At 38.4% G+C, this 20225-nt stretch overlaps 1 protein-coding gene across 5 annotated transcripts in view; it reads right to left on the bottom strand.

The window, feature by feature from the left end:
• CARMIL1 (capping protein regulator and myosin 1 linker 1) overlaps positions 1 to 20225 on the bottom strand; it is a 312186-nt gene that overhangs the window by 131418 nt on the left and 160543 nt on the right. For all 5 annotated transcript variants that reach the window (XM_077886140.1, XM_077886138.1, XM_077886139.1 and 2 more), the window contains exons 11-12: positions 19436 to 19530; positions 6464 to 6550 (exon numbers count right to left, since the gene is read on the bottom strand). In XM_077886140.1, the coding sequence (XP_077742266.1) occupies positions 6464 to 6550; positions 19436 to 19530 (182 nt within the window). The remainder of the gene's footprint in view (positions 1 to 6463; positions 6551 to 19435; positions 19531 to 20225) is intronic.

Here is a 20225-nt window from a genome sequence, read left to right on the forward strand (position 1 = left end):
TAAACACCTAAGAAGGGCAAGAGTATTCTGTGAGGTGAGAGCCATGTTCTCTTCTATGTGAGTAACCATTATGGGGGCATGCCTGTTGGTGGGTTCTCCTCAGGCCACTTCTCTCCATGGGGGAGGAAAGGCATAAGAAAGGGGTGACTACAAAATGGAAGCCCAGGAGAGTCTGGTGGCTCACTGGGATTCGAAGATGCCAATATACACAGTAGCACTGATGCTCACTCTTAGAGTAACAGGGATATGGGACATAGCACAGCTCTTCCTGTTTCTACAGTTCACAGTTTCAATTTGTATATTTTGGAAATATGGCTATTTCTAAACTGGATATACATTTATAAATTTTTTTTTCAGTAAAATTCTTCTTGAAAATCCCAGCCTATCTTAAGCACCCTCTGGGGAGACAGTGAATGGGGTTTTCATCCACACTCACACAGAGCCTTCCTCAGGATAAGGGACAGGGGTGGGGAGGGTGAGCAGTAGGGCCTGCCAATGGGAGCCAGAATTGGTCACAATAGCAGGATCTAGTGAGTCGCTCCAAGAAAAAAGCAGAGGGTGCCAGGTACAGCCCCGCACTGGAGCAGGTCTCTGCTCTAAGTTTAGAATGTTTGGTGCATGGCACTGATGAAAGGATTATTATCTTATCGCCAGTTTTGGGGGGTCACAAGACATGACTGCACTCACTCTGTGTCTGATAAAGACTACTGAGCCATTTATCAGGCACGAATGTGCTTCTGGGTATGTACAGAGAGGAGACAGAAGTGTAGAGTGAAAAATATTTTAGTTAAGTACCAGGAAGAATTTGTTGGCTATCAATTCAACATTTATTAAGCGCTCATAAACTGTTTATAAATTTCTGGGGATTGGGAAATATATGTAAGTCAGACCCATCCGTTGCCCTCAAAAAGTTCAAAGACCATCGAGAAGGAAACTAAATAAATTCCAGCATGAAAAAATCAGCATTCCCCAGGGAATATTTATTCACTGCAACAAAAGTTTATCTAAGACCTACTGTCCACTAGGCATGGGCTTTGGTGACCCAGCAGACACTATATACCGTCAAGTGAGAGACACAGTCAAATAATCATAATCCAGTGAGGTCAGTTCTATCAGGTAAGAAACAAGAGCTCAGCAATGAAGGAGGTGGAGATTTGATTAATTAGGCTGGATAAAAGGAACTTGCAATGGCCTATAGAAGGCTAATTTCTGAAGGTAACATCTATGATTGCCTAAATCACCAGTGTATACTGTTAGTAGTAGTACTAGTATATTCGGTAATGGAATAATTGAGTCCAAAACATGGCGAATTTTCATCAAGAAAATCATTTGTAAAATCACTTCCTTAGGGAAGTATAACAAAACTCAATAAATAAATTCCGAAATTAGAAGGTCAAATTAGTCTTGACAGGAAAATGCTTCTTGACAAGTGTGGGTACTTGGCAGTTGGCCAACATCTGAACAGAATCAGAAGAGAATTATATTCTCAGCTCAGCTTCATGCTACTAAAACAAAATGAAAGACTTCCTCCCCTACCTCTTGAGGCCACATCCACGTGAGGCTTATGTTTAAAGGCACACTAACAGCAGAAAATTACAAAAATATAGGATGGAAAAAATCAGGGCTCTTACAACCCAAACTAAACACAGAGTTACACGCCATTCTCCATTCTGGCTGTCCAGTGATTTTGACTATTTTTCCTATTTATTACTGGAGTGTTTACAGCTGGATAAAGGTGGTACCAGATGGCCCTGCACTGACATAATCTGGCAACCAGCAGGACATTTACTAGAAATCCAGAAAACTATCATTTAGCTAATATCTGAGGAAGAGAAAAGGTATTTGGAGACATTGGGGATGTTATGGATAAATTAAAAAAAAAATCTGACTTGAATTATGGAGCCATGAATATAAATGTTTTCATAGGACTAAAATACAAATGTCAAATTCAGCAAAAGACTGCAATGTAATCTGAGCTACTGTGAATCTTCAAACCTTTTAAATACTAGAGGAAAATCTACAAGAATAATGAAATCCTTTAAAAAAAATCCTTTTTATATATTAAAAAAACAACCTACATTTCAAGACATACATCTTTTAGGAAGGGCAGCTTAAAATTCTTTGGTCAGAATATCATTAAACAATATTAATTCTCAAAACACATATTTTAATGTACACATACTTTATGGCAGAGAAGAGATAAATGTAGTGTAGTGACCTTTATTTGTGAAGGGCATGGGCAACGTGGGTTTGAGGAACTCTGTTCTGCCTGGTGAACCTCCCACCCTCATGACATTGGAGGATAGAGACATAGTGAGTGGTGGCATGGAGGTACCCCAACCCCACATTTGTCCTTGGGAAGTTAAATGATCACCATATCCCTCTATTTGTTTCACAGTAATGAACAAATAAATTAAACATATAAATTCAAGTTTGTTTTTTTAAACACCTCTATCTTAAAAAAAAAGAGACCACATAGCACAGTGATTACAGTTAATACCGTATTGTGTATCTGAAAGCTGCTAAGAGTAGATCTTAAAAGTTCTCATCACAGTGTAAAAGAAATTGTAATGTGTGTTGACAGAATCAACACATCTGAACAGAATCAGGAGAGAATTATATTCTCGGCTCAGCTTCATGCTACTAAAACAAAATGAAAGACTTCCTCCTCTACCTCTTGAGGCCACATCCACATGAGGCCTATGTTAATAGGCACACTAATAGCAGGAAATTACAAAAATATAGGATGGAAAAAAATCAGAGCTCTTACAACCTAAACTAAACAGAGTTACACACCATTCTCCATTCTGGCTGTCCAGTGATTTTAACCATTCTTTGTATTTATTATTGGAGTGTTTACAGCTGGATAAAGGTGGTACCAGATGGCCCTATTGTGGTGATCATTTCACAACACATAGATATCAAATCATTACATTATATACCTGAAATTAACATAATGTTGTATGTCAATTATATTTCAACAAAAAAATAAAATTTTTAAAGTTATACCTATAGAGCACATGATAAATGATTAACACTTTTAATATGTAGGGAATATATATAAATCAAGAAAGAAGATTAACATGGCAAATAGATAACAAAGGATGGAAACTACTAACTTCCACCAAAAGAAAGACAAATGACTAAGAAATGGAGGGTGTTGTAGGGATGGGAGTGAGGGCAGAGAATTCACCTAAGCAGTAAGCAAAGAAACTAAAATATCAGAACACTTTGAGGTGCCTGGGTGGCTCAGTCAGCTAAGTGTCTGACTCTTGGTTTCCACTCAGGTCATGATCTCACGACCTGTGAGATCAGGAGCTTCACACTGGCTCCCTGCTCAGCAGGGAGTCTGCTTAAAGATTCTTTCCCTCTGCCCTTTCTCCCACTCATGTACACTTGCTCTCTCTCTCAAATAAATAAATCTTTTTTAAAAATCAGAATGCTTTTGCTTATATGCTTGATAAACAATGAAAAAGGAGAATAACATTCAATGGTGGTGGGAGCACAGAGATTCATACAAATAACTTGGAGGACAACTTGACAATAAATAACAAAAGAAAGCATTTTTTAAAAGCTTTTTTGATTTAGCAATTCTAGAGAAATTTATCCTAAATAAGTAACAAATGACTATTAATTATATACAGAAGTCGTGTTTGCATTGTTTGCATGATTAAAGAATTAGAAACCATGCAAAAATATAACAGATCATTTAAATAAATTATAGGATGTCTTCCACACACTGGAACAGCATGCAGCCACTGAAAGTGTTTGCAGTCATAAAGGATCACAATATACCACATGGGGAGAAAAGTTTATGAAATGGCACACATACTGTAATACCACATATGCATGTGTCTGTATGTTGGCATGTAGATAAACTACATACAGGCAGAAACCACGTGGAAGGGTGGGTGCTAGGCTGTCAGCAGTGGCAGTCTCATATGGTTTGGTGCTGGCACTACAAGGAATTTGGCTTTCTTATTTATGCTTTTCAGTATCTTCTAAATCTTTATCATAAATGTATAATGCTTTGATAATCATCATAAAAAGGTTTTTATCAAACTGATTTGCTGGAGTAGAGGGTAACATCACCAGACTAGACTTAGCTTTAAGATCTTTGGAAGGCAGATGTGGGGCTGGATCCCATGACCTGAGCCAAAACCAAGAGTCAGGTGCTTAATCAACGGAGCCACCAGGTACCCCAAGTGTCTAAGTGTCTGACTTAATTCCATATTTCCATATTATAAATGGCTTAATTGAGAAACCAAGACCCTGTGAAGGCATGTTCATATTAAGTAAAAAATCAGGACTCAACCCCAGGCAATCTGCTTGAGAGCTGACACTCAGGCCCTCTATATACAGCCCATAAACATGACAGTGGTCTGGGTGCTGTGCCAGGGGCTGGAGAGATGGAGGTCAGGAGGCAAGGACAGCCCCCCTCTAGGATGGAAACACAGTATTTGTACAGGAATGTTAGATCTATAAGTAATAATGTGATCAATAATATGCTCTAAAAGTAACATAGAGGAAAGAACGGTTGATTCTACTGAGGTCTTAGGAATAGGGAAGGTATCTCAGAAGAGACGATTACAGATAAATGTTTTATAAAATAAACCGAAGCTCTCAAGAATATAAGGAAAGGTGTGCAATCATAGAAAACATATATAGTGGTCTCTGCCGGAGGCCCTATTCCTGGTACAGAGTCCCCTAAACCCTTGCAATTTCCTAAGTCATAATGGCACTGGGGACATCTCTTTTTCTACTGAGGTGACTCTGCGTGGGCTCCTGGATGGCGCTGATCAGCAGACAAACCAAGCCACAATTAGAAACTTGAAATTTTCAGCTCCCTCTGTACCCCTAGCCTCCAGGAAAAGGAGGAGGGCTGGAGACTGAGTTAATAATGGATGATGCCTAAGTGAGGAAGATTCCATAAAATCCCAATGGCAGAGGGAGTTTCCAGGTGACAAACACATCCACACCAGGAAGGTGACACACTCCACCTCTACAAGGACAGCTGCTCCTGGGCTCAAGACTCTCCCACACCTTGTCTTATCCCATATCTTATCTCTTCACCTGCTTGTTCATTTATGTCCTTTATCATATCCTTTATTTTTTTTTTAATTTTTTTTAAAGATTTTTTTAAATTTATTTATTCATAGAGACAGAGAGAGAGAGAGAGAGGCAGAGACACAGGCAGAGGGAGAAGCAGGCACCATGCAGAGAGCCCGATGTGGGACTCGATCCTGGGTCTCCAGGATCACACCCTGGGCTGAAGGCGGCGCTATACCGCTGCGCCACCAGGGCTGCCCTATCATATCCTTTAATAAACTAGCAAACAGAGGTGCCTGGGTAGCTCAGTCAGTTAAGCGTCTGCCTTCGACTCAGGTCATGATCTCAGGGTCCTGAAATCAAGCCCTGTGTCAGGCTCCCCATGCAGCGGGGGGGGTCTGCTTGTCACCCTCTCTTTTTGCCCTTCCCCCTGCCTCATACTCCCTCCCTCTCAAATAAATAAATAAAATCTTTAAAAATAAATAAATAAACTAGCAAACATAAGTAAGTGTTTCCCTGAGTTCTGTGAGCCAATCTAGCAAATTAATCAAACCCAAGGCAAGGTCTTTGGAACCTCCAATAACCTGGGCTTATAACTGGCATCTAAAGGCAGTTTGGGAGCAGTCTTGTGGGACTCAGCCCTGAACCTGTGGGATCTGATGCTGTCTCTGGGTAGACAGGATCAGAATTGAGTTAAATTGTGGGACACCTAGCTGGTATCGCAGAGAATTGTTTGGTGTGAGGAAAAACCTCCACACATCTGGTGACCAGAAGCAACAGAAGGGGAGTGTTTGGTGTGAGGAATCAAGGAGTCATATAGGAAAGAGAAACACGAAGGAAGGGCAGAAGGAGGTTTCATCTCACAGGATTAAAGACTTTCCAAGATACAAAACACATACAAAGGCACAATGTGCATGGGGATATTTCAAGTATTACAGGGGTGCTGATATGAAAACATAATGATAGAATGGACAGGATGTGCTGAACAATCAGATACACGAGAGGGGGGAGTCAGAAAAGACTCAGGGGAAGGAAAGGCAATTTCCAGAGCAGGATAGAGGCGTAGAGCTATAGTGTGGCTGGGCAGTTAGGCTTACCAGTCTTTTGTGTAGGAGACCATCTATCTGACAGTGTGTGTGATGGGGGCAACAGGGGGGTGGGGGCAGGGGAAATATAGGTAAGCACTTCCTGACTTAAAGTCAAAAGTGAAATACTGTATCTCAAAATTATTCTCTGCTCTGAAAGCATTTCACTTTAGACAATCAGAATTCCAATTACATAGTTTCTTTATCTTATAACTATCATAGTATTGTAATACATATGTAGATACATAACTGAGTAACAATTCTAACTATTTAAGGTAGCATGGTGTAACAGAAATATTCAGACATAAAGTAAATAACACATACTGTACCTTTAGGTGACAATGAGGTTTTAGATAAATTTAAATGCTTTAATCCCTTTGGGAGTTTGGCAAATTGAATACTTAAAGAGGACACACCTGAGAAAGGAAAAAAAAGATTCTTAGAATGTTCATGTTCTCAGAATTGCATTTGTTTTATAATGCCTGAAAATTAACTTAAATTTGATTCTAATTTAAATGAACATTTTTTTCTTTCTAATGTCAGAGTTAATTCCCAATTACCATCACACCTCCCCTTTTTTTCTGTCCTACCTAAAGGATAGGAGAAAAGAAAGATTGTTTAATTAAGCATAACAATATAAAAACTTTACTGTTAGAGATGTTTTTCTTTGGACTAAAGTGTTACCCTCTCCTCTATAGTCCTATTTCAAATGCAAATACTCCTAGGAAGAGTGATATAATTGCTTCTTTTTAACCTGTGTCTTAATGAGTTGATCACTCTTCTGGGTGAGCAGATGCATGCTACTTAATTATTATCAAGAAAATGGTATAATGTTAACTATTCAGATAACAGCTTCAATTTTAGCACATGGATCCTAATACTTAATTAGCTTATGGCTAACAACCTCAGACAAAGCATCAGAATGTATTTAAGCTCTTAAAGGTAGGTTTTGTAACTTGAAAAATCAGTATTAAAAATCAGACAGTCTAAATTCAATGACCAGACTGGGAGACTGTGAACATCAGCTTACTTATTCAAGGACTGCAATGAATGTAGTCTGTTCACTGGGAGGAATGAGTAATACATGAATGTATGCTCTTCCTACAAATCTTTCAACCAATTTCCCGTTACATGTGAGTTATCACCTTCCCCGGGGCATGTTCCTGTGAAGGTTCCTAAAACTATATTAACCATTTGGTTTCCTAGACTAATTCTCAAGCTCTATGCACTGATACAGAACTACCATGGTCGCTGACCTATTATATAACCCCACATTCTCTGCACATTTTATCAAAGTTTATCAAGAAATAACTACTGTAGAAATACCCAGAAAGATCATGCAGCTTCACTAAGGCTCCAGATGGGTGTCTCCCCAAGGATAGTGGGTGCTCTGAGAGTCCCTATTTTACCTCATACCATTTCCCAAATAAGTTTGGAAACTGCTACATTAAATGATGTCAAACAGGTCTTTTTTAATGTGAATATTTCTAGAGATTTGAATACATTAATCCATATTGTTATTCTTATGAAAGAACATATAACTAACAAGTTAGCAGGGACAGAGGGAAAAAGGAGTCATTTAAAAAATGTAATTAATCTAAAAGACAGAAAAGGAGAGGGAAAAAAATCAAAGAAAAATGAGGAAAAAACAGCAGACATATAGTAGATTGCTATACAAATAAATCAATAATTACAATAAATGTACTAGGATACTCAAAACCAGTAAAAATGGGTTATCTAAACAAAATATCAGGTGTTTTCAAGAACACTTATAGATACACGTATTTAGAAGTAAATCTAAAAGAATGTAAAAAGATATATGCTGCAAACACTAACCAAAAGAAAATTAGTATATGTGCAATAATAGAAGACAAGTTCAGTAAGTGAGACATTTCATTAATGAAGAAGAAATAATTTTAAATTTGTATGGTCTTAATAACATAGTCTCAAAATGTACAAAATAAATCTAACGGTAACAAAAGGAAAACACATAGATTATCATATACATGCATATATGTTTGTACTACCTCGCAACAGTGGGAGATTTTTAAACACATCTCTGTCAGTAGATGATAAAAGAGATAAAAAAAAAAAGTTATAAAGACACAGATGATATCAAGAGCACAATAAAAAAATCTGTTTGAAATATTTAAAATTGTACCTAATAATTGCAGAACATTTCTTCCAAGTACACATGGAGCCTTTATTTCCCAAAAGTGACAATATACTGAGCCAAAAAGTAAGTCTCAACAAATACATAGGATGTTCCTTAACTGCTGTGAAATCACACAAAGCATATTCTCTGATTGCTACTACTAAGTGCAATTAACACAGGAATTATTGCAAAAAGAGAATTAGAAAATCCCCAAATAATTAGAACTTAAGCAATATATTTCCAAATAACAAATGATCCTTCCAAAAAAATCACAATGGAAATCTTAAAAATATTTTGATTTAAATTTTAAAAAACTATGATATCAACATTTTAGGGATACAATTGGAGCCATGCTTAGAGTGACATCTATAGTCCTAAATACTTATGTGAATCCCAAAAAAGCTAGAAACTAATTATCTAAGTATCCATCTCAAGATATTTGAAAGAAAAACAGTAAATTAATCCCCACTCCATCCTCATAAATAGGAGTGGGGAAAGGATAATAAAGAAAAGGAAAGAAATCTATTAAACAGAAAGTAACAAAATAAGTAAATTTAACAAATCCTGTTCTTCAAAAAACTAGAAACATTAATAGACCCCAGCAAGACTGTTAGAAAGAAAGAAGAAAGAAAAAAGAAAGAAAAGGATCAAATGATCAAAAAGAAAAATGGAAAAAAATACCAGTAGAAATCCTACAGACACTGTAAATATAACTAAAGGGTATTGAAATTTTTTCTTTAGGTCAAAAATGTATCATTTAAGAAGAAATGGACAAATTCCTTCTGAAAAATACAATTTACCAAAACGTACATAAGAAGAAATAGATAATCTCAATAGTCATCTATCTATTTAAGAAAATAAACCTATTATTAAAACCTCTCCACAGGAAAAAGCAAAAGTTGCCAAATATAAAAGAGTATATACTATATAATGCTATTACTTACAAAGTTCAAGGATTCAAGGATAAATAAAGCAAACCTATCATAACAGATGTCAGGAGAGTAGTTATATTTTCTGAGGGGTAGAGGGCAAGGGTGAAAATCACTAGAGCAAAACCCTGGGAAGTTGAGAAGCTCTGGTAGTGTTCTTTGTCTTGAGCTTGGTAGGTAGTGATTCACGCAGAGGGTTCACTTTGTACAACTTCATTAAGATGTGAGCTTGGGATTTGTGAACTTTTCGGAAGGTGTATTATACTTTGATGAAAAAGTTTACTTCAAAAAACTTAGGCATGGGAGATAACAGAGGAGTAAACGGAGATGGCCATGGGTATGGTGATGCCTTTTTAGATATAACACCAAAGGCATAATCCACGAAAAACATAACTGATAAACTGGACTTCATTAAAATTAAAAAGTTCTGGAGTGCCTGGGTGGCTCAGTCACTTAAGTGTCTGCCTTCCACTCAGGTCACCATCCCAGGGACCTGGGAATAGTCCCACACATCCTGCTCCCTGCTCTGTAGGGAGCCTGCTTCTCCCTCTACCCCTCCCCTCTGCTTGTGATCTCTCTCTCTCTAATAAAAAATAAAATCTATTAAAAAAAAAAAAAAAAAAACCTAAAAAGCTCTGTTCCGGAAAAGGCAATGTTAAGAGAAAAAGAAAGCAAGCCACAGACTGGAAGGAAATGTTTGCAAGAACTGATACTCAAAATATACAAAAAACTCTTAATTCAACAATAATAAACAAGCCAAGTGAAAAGGAGCCAAAGACCTTAACAGAACCCTCACCAAAGAAAATACAAGGATGGCAAATAAGCATATGAAAAGACGCTCCACACCTTATGTCCTCAAGCAAATGCCAATTAAAATAATAGTGCGATACCACTACCCACCTCTGAGAAAGGCCAAAATCTAGAACAGGGGCAACATCAAATGCTGGCCAGGATGGGCAGCAACAGGAGCTCTCATTCTTGGCTGGTGGGAATGCAAAATGGCACAGCCACTTTGGAAGACAGTTTGGTCATTTCTTATAAAACTTAACATACATTAACATGTGATCCAGCAATCACACTCCTTGGTATTATCCAAAGGAGTTGAAAACTACATGAAATTCTGGAAAAGTCAAATAAATAAATAAAAATTAGGTATGGAATCAGGAAGGATACCAGATTCTCACTTATAAATTTTGATATGAGTTATCACTGCCTACTCATGACCAATTCTTTTACATAGTTTTTTACCTAGCAAAACATATGCTGTGACAATGTTTAAAAAAAAAAAAATCCCCAAGCCTATATCCCATGTCTTCAAATTATGCTGAACATACATTAAATCAAAGTTAAAACCTACCACTCAACTTCAAATCTGTTGTGCTCAGGCTGATCTCAGTTGTTCTGCTTTTTTGGAAAAATGACAATTTTTAAAATTTCACTACTTTCTTTTGCGTCGGACATACCACACAACACCATAAATGCCTAGAACCAGATGCAAGGCGGGAATGGAACAATTATTTTACGCCACTGGTGACACTGCCCAGTATTCATTCCTTAATCATCAGCTATCTTTAAAAAAGGTAGGAAGACAAAAAGGAGTAAACAGTCCAGCACTATTTTTCTCTAGAAATTGATCACATGGTAAATAAAAGTGAAGCTCCTGAATTAGACTAAAGGTGAATGAAGTCATGTTTGGTAATTTATTTAAAAGAAAAAAATGCAGGAAAAAGGTAAACAGGATAAAAAGTAAAGTAGACTAAAGACATAAGTACAAGACAGTCTGTTTCAAGTATTTTTTATCAAATTTCCGACTACATTATTAGCTTCTTTCTTAACAAAATATTTTGTTTTAATTTCCTAGGCATCTGCAAGTCATAAATATATTACATTTCTTCTTTAAAGAAACACCCTTGCTAAGTGCTAACACAATAAAAGGCATAAATGCAGGGCACTACTGTCCATTTTTTTTAAAAATAAAAGCACTAAATTGATTCTTTTTATTGCACTATAAATTGATAAGGATTATTCTATTGGTTTCAGGTGTACATTACAGTGATCCAACACTTGCTGATCTTTGAGAAAAGGTAACAGATTATTACACAAAGGATCCTCTTGCTTTCTGGCAGACTTCAGAAACACAGGCTTGGCAACACGAATAATAAATTCAGTGTGGCTGTCAGCCAAAAAATCTCAAGAAAAAAAAAAAAATTAACCTGCCTGGTACTTTCTGAAGCCACTTACTCAACGGTGCCATAGAACAAACTCATCATTGAGAAGACATTACCCCACAAACAAGGAAAGAAGAGACTTTTAAACTTTTGGCCAAAAATATTTAATTCTGCTCCCAAAATAAAGCAACACATAGCTTTCAGAGCTGTGAATTAAAACAGAATTTATCACTGGAAGTTTTCATTTGGAGACTTTACTAACTGAATTACCCTCCTTATGATTTTTTTTAAGTATGTGTCAAATCTAGATGGAAAAATGGTTTCATTTTTGTTTCTCCTTTCAAAACAAAACTACTATGGCTTCCTCAACTTCCAAATATTTATGCTTAATAAAAAAATTAATTATAAAATGTTTAGTATTATCATGTGCCACCTGATGTTATTAACTTACAAAGACAGGAAATTAAATTTGACATTGCATTTTTTTTTTTTTTTATGATAGTCACACAGAGAGAGAGAGAGAGAGGCAGAGACACAGGCAGAGGGAGAAGCAGGCTCCATGCACCGGAAGCCCGATGTGGGATTCGATCCCGGGTCTCCAGGATCGTGCCCTGGGCCAAAGGCAGGCGCCAAACCGCTGCGCCACCCAGGGATCCCGACACTGCATATTTAACCTATTAATCATGCATGTTTTTAAAAGCCTATGATAATACCACATAAAATTCTAACACTTGGATATCTAGAATCAGTATGATTCACATGCTAGGCAAAAAGGTTTATGGAAATCTTTGTTAGCTTAAAGCATCAATATTAATAGCTTAACAAAATTCTGCACGTGGAGTTCTAGCAACAGAATATGGGTAGGCAAGAGGCGTCATTTTTTGTCTGTTAGAAAGCATATAGATTTGAACACTGTGGATGTCAGAACACAGGTGACAGTTAAAACCTTCAGATTTCTTTTTTTTTTTTTTAAGATTTTATTTATTTATTCATAGAGACAGAGAGAGGGGCAGAGACACAGGCAGAGGGAGAAGCAGGCATCATACAGAGAGCCCGATGTGGGACTCGATCCAGGGTCTCCAGGATCACGCCCTGGGCTGCAGGCGGCACTAAACCACTGTGCCACCAGGGCTGCCCAAACCTTCAGATTTCTATTAATTCCACTGGCTTCCCTGGAAAGTTCAGAAACACTATGAAACATGAATAAACAAAATACAATGAGGCGTTTCCATTTCAAAATTAAGGATGAGGAGGGACGCCTGGGTGGCTCAGCAGTTGAGCGCCTGCCTTCGGCCCAGGGCGTGATCCTGGAGTCCTGGGATCGAACCCCACATCGGGCTCCCTACATGGAGCCTGCTTCTCCCTCTGCCTGTGTCTCTGCCTCTCTCTCCCTCTGTGTCTCTCATGAATAAATAAATAAAATCTTAAAAAATAATAATAAATAAGGCTGAGGAAAAAAAAGATCCAAGAGCTAGGAATATAGGAATAAAAAGACCAGTGGAATTATGGAGTCTGGGCACCGAACTTTCAAATGCTGTAAGATCCAAAGGTAGGCAGTTTTTAAAATATTGTTTTACCTTGTATCACCTTAAAAGTATCAATTAAATATGGCTAAAGTCATGCATCTGAAGAAAAGTACTTTCTGTTTTATAGCTATCACGTACAACCCTGGTATCTTAAAATATTAAGGTGATTAAGAAAATTGACTGATATACTATGGAATAAGCCAATGTTTTTCAAAAAGCACACATAACACTCTTTCCTCCTACTTCCCAAGGAAATCTAGACAGTCAAAGCAGAAAATCACAACCATGGTATGAGAGCCTGACAGACCAACTAGCAGTCTGATATTCAGGAAGTCCTAGACAGGAGCCTCAACAACTGGTATCAGGTAGAACTCTGCAAGCTGTGTCCAAATCATGTAAACACAGTTTCCTCATTCATAAAAAGGAAAGAATAACATTTGCATGATTTTATTCCACAAGCCTATTTTATAAATCAAAGGAAGCAGTGAAAGCAAACATCGAGTGCATAGCATGTGACAGGCTATTATTATCTGCTTCTGTATATTAACTCATTTAATCCTGAGAACACCTTTACACGGTAGGTACTATTGTCATTTTAGAGACAAACTAGAGTACATGTAGCTCAATGAGCCCTGAGTAATATATAGAATTGTTGAAGCACTATACTACACACCTGAAACTAATATAACACTGAATGTTAACTATACAAGAATTAAAATTTTAAAAATAAAAATAAAGATGAGGAAACAAACATAGAAGTTAGGTAACTTGTCCAAGGAAATTTAGCTTGAAAGTGACAAAGCCCAGAACCGAACTAGTGCATTTTTTAAAAAGATTTTATGTATTTATTTGACAGAGAGAGAGCACGCGCACAAGCAGGAGGAGTGGGTGAGGGAGAGAGAAGCAAACCCCCTGCTGAGCAGGGAGCCCATGTAGGGCTCAATCTCAGGACCCAGGACACCTGAGCTGAAGGCAGACAATCGACTGAGTCACCTACACACTCCAGAACTCATGCATTTTGACTCCAGAATTTACAGGTGTACACACGATTAGATATGAAAGATAAAAAGCACCAAAAACAGTTCAGTGGCAGTTAGTTCTAGAATCTGTTTCTCTTGTCTTATTCAGATCAAACCACCAGATGGTCAGAAAGAAAAAAAAAAATCTGGGTACTTCAGGTCAACATTTCCAAAAGAAAAACATTCTGAGACAGGATTCAAAATCATCTTTAAACAAAATAATCCAATTTAGAAGAAAGTAAGGGGAGGAAATGGACAGACATTCCTGACAAGGCTAATAAGACCATAAAAATTAGGGGGTTGGGGAAGGACAACCAGTTAGTACAGAACATGGAGTTTGTAATGATTACGGAAGTCAAGCATGTGGAATGAGCAGAGAGATCTGTAGTCTCCAAACGACTCAACTATTATCCAAAAAGTCATGTTAGATGCAAAGGATAAGTTCTAAGGAAGTGACTGAGAACACCATGGTATTCAGACACGACGTCAGCCTAGGGATCTACCACAGAAAGTTGATGAAGTTGAGCTGGAGCAGACATTCATAAGCCTTTTCTACCATGACCCAAATAAAGAAACAGATTTGACATCACAGTGAAGGAACCTCATACAAAAATAAATGCATACACATATATTATAAAAGTAAAACCAAAATTTTCCCAAACAAATGCACTGTGATGTTTTCTATTCTTTCATTTTTTAAACATTTTATTTTATTTTATTTTATTTTATTTTATTTTATTTTATTCATTCATTCATTCACTCATTCATTCATTCATGAGAAGCACAGAGAGAGAGAAAGAGGCAGAGGGAGAAGCAGGATCCACGCAGGGAGCCCAACATGGGACTCGATCCTGGGTCTCCAGGATCACGCCCCGGGCTGAAGGGGCTAAACTGCTAAGCCACCAGGGCTGCCATCTATTCTTTTTGTTTTATATTTTATTTTTTCGGGATCCCTGGGTGGTGCAGGTTTGGCGCCTGCCTTTGGCCCAGGGCGTGATCCTGGAGACCCGGGATCGAATCCCACGTCGGGCTCCCTGCATGGAGCCTGCTTCTCCCTCTGCCTGTGTCTCTGCCTCTCTGTGTGTGACTATCATGAATAAATAAATAAAAATCTTTAAAAAATATATTTTATTTTTTCACTTAGAGAGAGAGCATAAGCAGGGAGGAGGGGTAGAGGGAGAGGGAGAAGCAGACTCCACACTGAGTAGGGAGCCTGACCCAGAACTCAATCCCAGGACCCTGAGATCATGATCTGAGCTGAAGGCAGACTCTTAACCAACCAAGCCACCCAGATGCCCCCAATATTTTCTATTCTGTTCTATCTCTTCTTTTTTTTTTTAAGTAGGCTCCATGCCCTGTGTGAAGCCTAAACCAGAGTTCGAACTCACCACTATTGAGATCAAGACCTAAGCTGAGACCATGGCTAGACGCTTATGGACTGAGCCACCCAGGCACTGTATTCTTCTTTTTTAAATGCTTGTCATGAGCTATTAAATTGATTTCATGACCTGCTAATGGGTCTTGACCTACAATCTGAAAACACATCAGGAGAAAAGGCAGAGAGCAAGCTGGGGTACAGTCCTGGCCTTGTACCCAGAATAAGAAGAGCTCGTGCACATGTGTGGTCTGTTTGCTGCCTTGTGTGTCTCTTCCGAGAGAGAGAGAGAGAGAGAGAGAGAGAGAGAGAGAGAGAGAAGAGCCCTAGCACATGAAGCCCAGCTCTTACACACTACACTCCTGCTTACTAATTCATACTTCACCCTCCTTCACCACAAGCCCCTTGACAACAGAAGGCTGTCTGTCCTTTGTACATAAGTGTGACAAGGAAACTGAACACTAACTAACAGGAATTTGCTTCATCAACATTCATATCACAAAGCAAGAAGTCAAATTTGCTCTCTGAGTTTCCAAATAAGTCCCTGAGTGGATGGTTCAGGTACAAAATCAAATTCCGTATGGTGTTGAAATTCCTCAGAATCCTGGGCTGCTTTTAAACTGTCTTGTGTTTTTCCTTGAGTTTCTTTTGGTCTCTTTTATATACTATATGATTCAATTATAAATTCTTTCCCCATGCTTTCTATTGTTTTCAAACATAAAATCCTGTCACTGAACAGCTCAGAAACAAAAATCATGAAATATTTTGCCTAGATTGAAATTCTTATAAATATTTTACACTTCGTGGGATTTCTTGTGGAATTTCCATCCACGAGTAGAAAAATGACCAATCATATTCAGATATTTAGCCTGAATTTTTAAAAAAATCTATACAGAATTTGTGTTCAGGAGGCACAGCTCCAAGAGGGAAGGTAGAAAATATGGGTGTTGGCAGTTGTCCAAGAACACTGGCAAATATATCAGTGAACGAATCTAGAAGGGGCTTAAACAAGGAATGTCTCAGCTTGAGAACACATTTTCATGAGTGTCAAAAATTAAGTGTATGTGAGGAGACACCATACCAGAGAGTCAATATGTACAACAATGTTGAGGAAAACATGCTTGGAACAATCTGGGATTTTAGCTCCTATGAATGGACTATGTATGAAAAGATCAAATCAGGCCCTCAAGGTAAGAATGTAGAGAACAAAAGCCTGGAAACATCATCTTTGAGCCCATGTTCTTATATAAGAGAAATTGCTATAAACTTTGCCATGATTTTCAATGCAAGTAAAAAGCTACAGAAGAGAATTAAGATGAAGTCAAATTCAATATAAAGATAATATTCACTGAGTATGTCCAAGGTCTGAGGAGGTTGGGGAGGCTGGGGGAGAAGGAGCAGGAGGGATGATAAGGAAGCAGGTGGAGAAGAAATGACTGCATCTAATTAGAATGCACCAGAATGAAGCAAGCACCACCACAGAAGGTTAAACCAAAGACAAGGGTCTGACAAAGATTGCGTCTGAGGGGACAAGCCACCTAGTCCAGCTACACCTCACATGTGAGGTTCATTATGGAAAACAAAGGGCCTCATGTGCATTCTTCCTTCAAATCCCCCCAAACTCAAACTGTATGTGGTTTTTCAGGCCTGGCTTCTTTCACCTGCCATGAGGTTTCTGAGGTTCCACCATGTTGTAGCCCCTCATCTGTGTCCACAGTTCAGCTGGGTGCCATGGTCTGGACACACTATACTGTGTGTGCCCACTCACCAGTCACAGACTGCAGAGGACTTCCAATGCTTGGCTACTAGGAAGAAGACACCTATAAACATTCATTTCCAAGTCTATGTACAAACATAGGCTCCTTTTCTCTTCAGTGATATCCAGGAGTTCCACTGAACTGCTGGATCATGTGCAAATCTGTGTTTAGCTTTATTATTTTTTAAAGATTTATTGATTTAAGAGAAAAAGAGAGGGTTTGGGGGAAGGGCAGATGGAAAGGGAGAGAGAGTCTGAAGTAGACTCCACACAGAGCATGGAGCCTGACGCAGGACTTGACCCCATGACCCCAAGATCATGACCTGAGCCGAAACCAAGAGTTAGTTGCTTCGTCAACTACACCACTCAGGTGCCCCAATTTGTGTTTAGCTTTTTAAGAAACTATCTGACTAGTCTGCAAAGTGGCTGCACCATTTTACATGCCCATCAGGAAAACATGCATTCCCATTTCCCATGTCTTCCCCAACACTTTCTTTGATCACAGCCATACTGCTGGTTGCAAAGTGGTACTCACTGTGGTTTGAATTTGTGGGGTTTTTTTAAGTATGTATGTATGTATGTATGTATGTATGTATTTAAGAGAACGCAGGCAGAGGAGAGGGAGGAGCAGACTCCCAGCCAAGCAGGGATCCCAGGACTCCGAGATCCTGACCTGAGCTGAAGCAGAGGCTTCACCGACTGAGCGACCCAGGCACCCTGAATCTTCGTTTCTGCAATGACTAAGCAGTGTCCCTTCCTGGCCTACTGTGCTCTGGATTTATATCCTTAAGCACCTGCCTCCATCAACTCTCCCTTCACTGACTGTCCAGTCAGTGGATAAATATGTTTGGGTCCCTCCTACCTTAGAAACCAAACCAAAAACAGCCATCCTGTCTATAAAAGGTGATTTACACATAGATCTACATCTACATTTCCATGTATCATATTCATCACTTTCTAGCATTTGACTAATACAGACAACATCTAGTTTTTTCTAAAGAAATCCCAATGAAACTCCTGTTTCAGAGATAGGCATCCATTATTTTCAGCTGTGGTTTATTCCATGAGGATGATTTTCATGCAATCTAGTGTCCTAATTCAGTCTCAAACTTCCTTTAGATTCACCACTTTAAACGCTAGGAAATTACTCTTTATTTTTGGATTGAAAGCCACATGGGTGGGTATCCTTCGCAGTGAAGAACAGTGTCTATATCAGGAACACAAAGCAGAATTGAGCATCTGTACCTTCAGTTCAGTTTAATAATTAATCCTCAAATATATAACATTCAAGATGAGAGGCTTTTATTCAACAATGCTGGAGAACATTTGCCACAGATAATGAAAACAAAATACTCCTTCTAGAGATAAAGTATTTCTTCTTAAACCCCACCCACCAATGTTCTCCTACCGAGAATTTAAATACTCAAGTTACACATTCTACTGACTCTTCCTTCTGCCCAAACACTTTTAACGAAACCCTTTTCTGCCTCATCATGAACTCCAGTCCTCCATTTTCTCCTGATCTTCATGTTCAAATCCTGTTAAATGTTAAAAGATGCTTCTGGTATACAGAATAGTGAGATGGTCCACAAGATTCCTACCCCCATGGGACACATGCCCTGTATAATTTCCTTGAGTGTGTGGGCAGACTAATGAATACATGGCACATTGCTAACATGATTGGGCTACTATTCAACTGACTTTGAGTTAATCAAAAGGAGACTGTCTTGGGTGGGCCTGACCCAATCAGGTACCCTATTCAAAAGAAAGGTAAGCATCAAAGAGATGTGCTCCTTACTGCTTCAAGCCTCCTTTCAAATGGAGGAAGGATATGAGCACAGCCTCTGGGTGGAGGGAGTGGTCCCCAACGACAGCTAGCAAGAATATGGTGACTTCTGTCCTACAGACCCAAGGACATTAATTCCGCCAACAACCTGTAAGCTTGAACACAGAAGGTCACATGTGATCACAGCCACAGCTGACAACCTGTTTCAGCCCTGAGAGGCTCTGAGTAGACAGCCCAGCAAACCTGTGCCAACTACTGACCCAAAGAAATGGTCCGGTAATGCATCTGTGTCATTTTAAGCCACCATGTTGGTGGTCATTTGTTACAGAGCCATAAAAAAACTAATATGATAGTTTAAAAATAATATCCTTTCTGTGTATCTCTTCAAAAGAAGATAATTAGATAATGAATGTTAGCACCAGTATTTTCATCAAAGGGTGGAAAAAAACTAGAAGCCAACAAAGCATCAGGAGCATTTATTAAATAATTACAACTGAGCCTGACAACATTTTCCGAGTGTAGCCACACTAAAACTCTCTAATCCTCTTAAAATTTTGGCATCAGGAATCACATGAATGCTACGGTACCTCGATCCTCCAGTGGGTTGCCAGCAAGGTTAATCGTGTGGAGTCCTGAGTTGGGATTATGTGCTAGAGCACTGGCCAGTTTTTGTGCAAAATCTCTGTAAGTAAACAAAACAGTGAGATTAAATAACACAAAAGGTAAAACTGCCCAAATAAAACACTGACAGCTAGAACAGCTGGAGTGAAATCTAAAAAAAGAAAACCTTTCTTTACAGTATTAGTCTACTTACCACATATTCATTAACACCCAATCTATTTCACACAACTATATATCCTCATTAGAGAATCCATAAAGCCACAGCCAAAATGTGGTTCATTTTGATTAGCCAAAACCTCATTCAAAAGCAAAAAGAAAATATATAAATGCCCCTTTAAAGACATTATTACAGAATGCTATTAATAGTATTACAGCTCTTCCATAACTAAAAAAAAATCCTGAATTGAACCTGCTTTTCATGAAAATTGCAATAGGCTGTTCACTATATCTTAATTCTCATTTCATGCAATACTCACAAATGCAAAACTGATTGCCCTAATTATTGAGTTTAAAGGCTATGACTGCTAGCACTATGCTTTAACAAAAAATCAAAATCGCTATTTTAGGTATGTTGTACTTAAAATAACACACTAAGTGCTATGATTATGAAGCTATCAACCCTGCTCAGTTAGGAGCAGTAAAGTCTTTGTTCTAGCAGATTCAAATTCCACATAAGGCTTGGGCATTGACTACTGAATCACTACCAACTACCGAACAGGGTAAGTATGAATTTGGAAAGAGACAGATACAGACCAA

The sequence above is a fragment of the Canis aureus genome, chromosome 37 (assembly GCF_053574225.1).
Source record: "Canis aureus isolate CA01 chromosome 37, VMU_Caureus_v.1.0, whole genome shotgun sequence".
NCBI classification, from domain to species: Eukaryota; Metazoa; Chordata; class Mammalia; order Carnivora; family Canidae; genus Canis; species Canis aureus.